At 41.2% G+C, this 6,486-nt stretch overlaps 1 protein-coding gene across 1 annotated transcript in view; it reads right to left on the reverse strand.

The window, feature by feature from the left end:
- The window catches only part of LOC111645404 (leucine-rich repeat-containing protein 7-like), a 74,377-nt gene that overhangs the window by 12,514 nt on the left and 55,377 nt on the right, over positions 1-6,486 (reverse strand). The window contains 6 exon segments of the mRNA XM_087170493.1: positions 1,861-2,073; positions 3,957-4,202; positions 5,298-5,648; positions 5,914-6,142; positions 6,244-6,476; positions 6,479-6,486. The exon segment at positions 6,479-6,486 is cut by the window's right edge and continues 485 nt beyond it. Of these exon segments, the coding sequence (XP_087026619.1) occupies positions 1,861-2,073; positions 3,957-4,202; positions 5,298-5,648; positions 5,914-6,142; positions 6,244-6,476; positions 6,479-6,486 (1,280 nt within the window).

Consider the following 6,486-nt stretch of genomic DNA (forward strand, 5'->3'; position numbering starts at 1 on the left):
GGGGGGTGGGGGTGGAGCCAACACAGCGGGCTGCAGCGTGGTGACAACACACTGTGAGCTCCACATACAAATAAACAAACAACCATAACACTGATAAAACAACAACAACAACAACAGTGCAGAGTTGCTGAAAGCACAGAGAAATGTTAGCTAGTGATCGGTCAATACACACAGAACATCATGTCATACAAACAACAACTGGTGGATCAGTTCATTCCAACATTAGTGTGCACGTTTAGTTATGTGGTAACATGTGGATATTTAAACAAACAATAAACCCAATCCCCAACTGGAAACTAATAACTACAAGGCTTATTATGGTTCTTTAAACTTCTATGTACAGAGACACAATGCGTTTCACAACTGTCCAAATGTCCACACCAACTTTTTTTTTTTTTTTCACAGGGTGGATGCAATTTGCACCATGTGAAAGGCTCAGACGATCATATGACGAATTAATACCCCATTAAGATTCCTCATGCTGTTAAAAGCGTTTTTCATTACTGTGTGACCCAGACCTCCTCCCTACTACGTCTGATTGTCCTGTCTGTTGAGGCACCGGTTCTGATTAAAGAATCAGTGTGACATTTTTGAAAATATGTTTATTCGATTTCTTGCTGAGAGTTAGATGAGACGCTTGATAGCATTCTCATGTCTGTACAGTAAATCTGAAGCTGCAGGAGCCAGGAGCCATAAAGACTGGAAACAGGAGGAAACAGTTAGCCTGGCTGTGTCCACAGGTAAGATAACCAGAAGCTCCTTTGTCCATACATTATACAGCATTTTCACAGGTTCATCAAGTTTAATTTACCTTTTTAATACCACATAGAATGCAATTTAATTCCTGTTTCACCCTTATACTGATCAAACTGTGAAAGTATGATGGAAAACCAGTAGACACAACATTGACTTATTTTATTGGATAAATGTTTTTTTTTTTTTTTATAATCTCAGTAATTTTTCAAGCAAAAATGTCAAACATTTGCTGGTTTTAGTTATAAAATGTAAAGATTTTCTGTTTTATTTGGTCATATATGATAGTTAATGAAAAATCTCCAGGTTTTGGACTCACAGACTTCATAAGGCCGGTCTCCAGGAAGTAACTGCACCTATCCAAAAATAGCCATAGCATGTGCAACAATCAGTTTTGATTTTAAGATGCTGGGAGGTGGCTCTTTTCCTAAATTAGCTTCATATTTAGCATATGGACATGAGAGTGATATCAGTTTTCTCATCTAAGTTTTGGCAAATGAGACCACCCAAAACATTAAGCTGTTCCTTTAAAGATAAAAATGTTCCCTAGTTCAGTGTTGATGCACACCCTATAATTACAGTGCCCTGCAAAATATCCTCATCTTTAAATAGCGGCTATATTAATTCTGAAGATCTTGTGAGTTTTTTTTTCAAACAGGTGAAAATATCAACCACCACAGACAGCTGAATAAGTATCTTAAATTGACTGCACATTTTAGTTTTAAAAACAATATTGCAACAAACTACATTAAAATTAATCTACAAGAATTATCTTGGTGACTTTTCACTTGTTTAAAAAAATATTTTAAGACACAACACAATTCTTGTCACAATGCAGATTTTGTTGCATACTCAGGACATGTGATTTCTTCAGCACATATCCACAGTAGTGAGTGTGCAGTAGGTCAGGCTGACAGAGCGACAGTGTGGAGTGGACACACATGCAGCTGGACACATATCTGGTCAACCTTACAACACAGACTTAACACAGATACAGACAGGGAGGGCTTCCGAATGCTGTATGTGTGTTTGTGTTTGTGTGTGTGTGTGTGTGTGTGTGTGTGGTTGCATCTCCCTTTCCAGTGAATCTACATTGCACTGACGTACCCTGTCCAATCGTTTGGCCTCTATGTGCCTGAGTAGCTGTTGCCTCCAATCGGCAGGCATCTTGGAGGTGATGTCTTCAGGTTTCTGTGGTACGACAGGTCTTACTTTGATGGTGTCGTCTGATGGTTTTTCAGGGCACGTTGCCAGGGTGTAGTCAGGGGGCATCTTCTCCAGCAGGGCGGCCATGGTGGGACGAGCTGACACTGGACGGGCCTGAGGACAAAAGATGTTATAAAAATGGTAAGAAATAAAGTAGGACTTGATAGTGATACAATTATTTAAAGTGTACTCCTAGTCACCAAACCATTCGAGAATTAGCACCACTTTTGTGGTTTAATTTAGCTCTGTGGAGTGTTTTGGTTTTATGACCAAAGAAGAGATAAAAGAAATTTGAATTTATATTTATCAGCTGAGGAGGAACCAGAACATTAAATGAATGCCAATGTTGTGCCATTGGTAACGGATGTGTTAAAAGGCAACTGTTTCCTAATATGTTTGTATTAACAATTTAATAAGGTAATATGTATGTAGGTCATATGCAGGTATTTAGTCACAAACCGAAGTACTTCAACATTTTGACCAGTGAAAAGATTACCAAAAGTTACCTTATCTTTGAGGATGGCTGTCTCTAAAACAAAGCATGGCTAGCTATCCCACATTTGTTCAGATATTTCAGTTCGGACCAATGAAGTGGGTTAAATGATGACCATATGAGTGACAAACCACTAGCATGGCCACCATTGTTACGTTCTGTCATGAGGGCTACCAGGCTGATAAGCACAAAGCATTTCAGATAACAGGTGATATATACTACAATCTTTATTCGTGGTCTTGTGCTTTGGCTAGGGACCACCAGAATAAGACTGCAGTCGTAATTACACAATATTAGTTTCTGGGCTCTCGACTCGGCTGAAAGGTGTCAGATGAAGTGCTTTGCACAGCTAATCAGTATGCGGCTGGACACCTCCCTGTGGCTATTTTGGGAAATTTTGACTTGGGGCAAACCCAGAACATCCTGAGGGGATTATTAATGGACTTGGAATTGCCTTGGGATCTGGGATACGGATGAACCAAACGACACCTGCTGAAATGTACTATATACTGCACTCTATAGTATAACGCCACGTCTTGATACTGTACCTCTAAAATTAGCCCATTTGTCAGTGCCCTCCAAAATTACCCAAACAAGGATTTTTCCTTTATATGCAAGTAAATTTACCTGGGAAGTTCAGGGAAAGATGGTGGTCATGGTGAAAGAAACCTGAGTTTATTGTTTTAAGGAAACAGGATGCAAACCCCGATCTCTGGGGTCAAAGTCAAATTCATTGTACCTCAATCCAGTCACTGAGGCTTTTCCTGTGACTTTGTGTTCAGCTACTGTATAAGATATCATACATAACTACTTTCCTTCTTGAACATAAACGCACAGATTTGGACATTTTTAAACTGTTTGAACAAACAATCATTGCAATCGATGCTCTTCCCAGGAGCAAAATGCCTGTAATACAGAAATACAGCCATTAAGCTATTTTTTATTGATTTAAAAAAATAAAACTTTTTTCCTCTCTTTATTTTGTTATTATGTCTTTGTTGGTGTCTGGTTCTGAGTTTTGCAGTAGCATTACTGCACGAGTACATTTACACAGTGGGTGAAAAATACAAATTAATATGCATTGTTGGTATTGCTTACTTGGCTAAAAGCTTGTTAATTAAACAAAAGAAACAGTATGAGATCTTCTTCCATTATTACGAGGATTAAAAGCAAACTGGCCTCGCCAGAGACCTATCTCCGTCAGAACCCCAAAAGTAATATTACTTCACTCAATGGATATGAAAAATGTACTTAAGGGGACCTGGGTGATCCATTGAATGAAACAATTTGACACTTTGAAGACATATATGAAAGACAGTTTGATCAGTAATGAAAATAATTATTAATAGCTCAAATTATTTTAATTGTAACATGATTCATTTTATAGGACTACAAGTTAAAACAAGTTAGTGAGTGAAAGTGTAAATAAGTTGAGACATAAATGCAAAGACTAACAGTTGAAACATCTTACAGCAGCAGATGAGGTGACAGACAGTCAGCCTACCTGAGACGCTCCGTAGGTCTCAGTGCTGTAGCTCCTGGCAGACAGGGGACGGCGCTGAGTCAGGCTCTTGGTTGGATAACCAATCATGGGCTTCTTCTGTTCCTGGTAGGTGGGATAGTCGTCATCATAGCGACCGTTTCTCTTGTTGTGCAGCATCTGACTCTGGCTGTCGGCCATGTTGGTGAGAGCAGAGTGCTCCATGGGGGAGGAGTAGGCAAGAGCCCGACCATAAAGAGGGGGGTCCGCCTGAGGAGAGAAGAGTTTCATTAGACCATAAAACTTACACTAACATTGTAACCTGTTAATTCAGTGGAGTGACACAACAGAGGGTGCATTTTAAAAAGTGGTGCAAATTGGGCATTAATATTACATGACATGAAATCAAAGTTTTAGTTCACAGTCACCTTAAACAGTCAAATCATCTATGAATCCAGAAAGCTCAGTCTCATATGACTAGAAATTACTAATAACTTTTTAGTTGCTAGAATAGTTACTAAAGAAGCGTGTCTTAATGAAGACAAATTTTTCATTTGAATGAGCTGTGTGAGAGGGAAATAATGTAGCTTCATCAGAAAACAAGAAGAATTGATAGATTTGATTTCAAGAATTGATAAGTAGTGTCACTTGTTTTATTTTGCTTTGTGTCAGGTAAGATTGGCCATATTTTAAGTCATCTAAAGACAAAAACTGTCATGCTTCTGGTTAAGTATTTTATTTTCTCCCTCATGTTTCATGTCTGTTCTTCCTGTTTTATTTTGTGAGCACACGCCCGTGTCTCTGTTCCAGGTTCCTGTCTGCCCTGCCTCCTCCTTGTCTGTGTGCACCTGATCCCTGATTGTGTCTCCAGCACCTGTGTCTAATCACTCCCAATCAACCCTGCATATATTCCCCTTTGTGTCTTGTCCCGTCGCCAGTTCGTCGATTCTCACAGATCACATTCCAGCTTCGTAGTCATAGTCACAGTCATAGCTTTCTCGTATTTTGAACCTTGCTTGTTTTTCGACCTTGTCTTTTGCGTCACGTTTTGGATACCTTTGCCTGGTTTGACTGCCTTTCCGTGTACCGACCATTGTTTGTAATAAACCTCGTTTTGCTGATTCAACCGAGCCGAGTCGTGCATTTGGGTCCTTACATCCTGAGCTACGTTCATGACAAAACATAGAAGCAGTATTTCTTATTCTTAAATTTCTTATGTCCTGAGTCGTGGCTAGTTGTGCCGGACAGATATGTAACACACAGCTTTAATAACAAATGTTTCTATGTCATTATTCATTTCATTTTTGACAGTGGGAGTAACACACACATACACAAGTGAGCATAATTTGGCAGACAAGCTCCTACCTGCTGTCTGTACTGAGCTTCCTGCAGCGCCTCCTGCTGGGCTTCATGGACTCTGCGGAACAAAGCGAGCTCTGTAGAGCTCACCAGTGAATCTGCTCTCCTCAGAAATCCTGGCCTGGAGCGCTGTGTGGGGATTGGCTGCTGCTGCTGGCTGGGCGGACCATCCTGGTTGATTGGCGATTGGGGGAAAGAGAACATCTCCAGAGGCGGATATGCACGATACCGAGGGCTCACCAACTCCTTCGGTAATGTCTTCCCTGGCTGATTTAGGTACTCCAAGGCCTTCGACGCGTGGTTGACATAGTCAGGTGTGTTGGGGAAGGGTGGAGGGACCCGGCGGTCCATGGTCACCTGATGGTGAGAATGGTTACCATGAGAAGTGTTAGGCAACATTGTCGTCATTCAAAACGGCTGATGTTACCTCACAAGAAGACAGTTAGTAAAGTTACTGGATGACTGCGTTATTGGCCATGGGTATGTTCAAATTAAAACACAAGGAGCAAGATAAAATCAAAATCATCTGATAAAAAAAAGTAAATTCAGTTAAGTAAAAAGGCTGTCGCAATAATCAACAATTACAACTGTTCCCAAATATCAAAAGTCTAGAGCTGCTTACCTGGGGATTGTAGTTGTGGTCGAAGTGGTAGGCTTTATGTGGGATGGCAGGTTTTTGGTTCTGTCCCGGCTGGCTCTGGTTGCCATGTCCCGGGAAGCCCAGCTCATCATCTAACATGGGGGCGGACTGCGATCGAGCCATGCTGGTCTGCTCCATAGAACCGGGCAGCTCTGGACGGTCCAAACTGCTCTGCTGCTCAATGGATGAACTGTAGCTGTCCATGGGGATACTGTAGAGAAAAGAGCATGACAAATCAGCTTCAACAGCTACAGCTTTGCAACCACTTGACACAATATTTGATCATCTTGTTAATCATAAAAATAAACCTACCTGTAGACCTTGTAGGAGCCGATGTCAATCTCATCAATGCTCTGTGACTTTTTAAACTTGGACCTCGTCTCTTTCATCATGGGGGACAGGCGGTCTGAGCTTTTACTCATCACCACCGTCACCTTGTTGCCCCCGCTGACAGTGAGCTGATCCTTCCTGCTCTGCTCGCCATGATTGTCGTGGTACGTCCAGCTGCCAGGTAAAGGCCCTGCTCCTTGTTCCAGCCTTGGAGCAAAAAAAAAA

This window comes from Seriola lalandi, unplaced genomic scaffold (genome assembly GCF_002814215.2).
Source record: "Seriola lalandi dorsalis isolate HSWRI2012SDOR001 ecotype SW California unplaced genomic scaffold, Sedor1 jcf7180002054949, whole genome shotgun sequence".
NCBI lineage: Eukaryota > Metazoa > Chordata > Actinopteri > Carangiformes > Carangidae > Seriola > Seriola lalandi.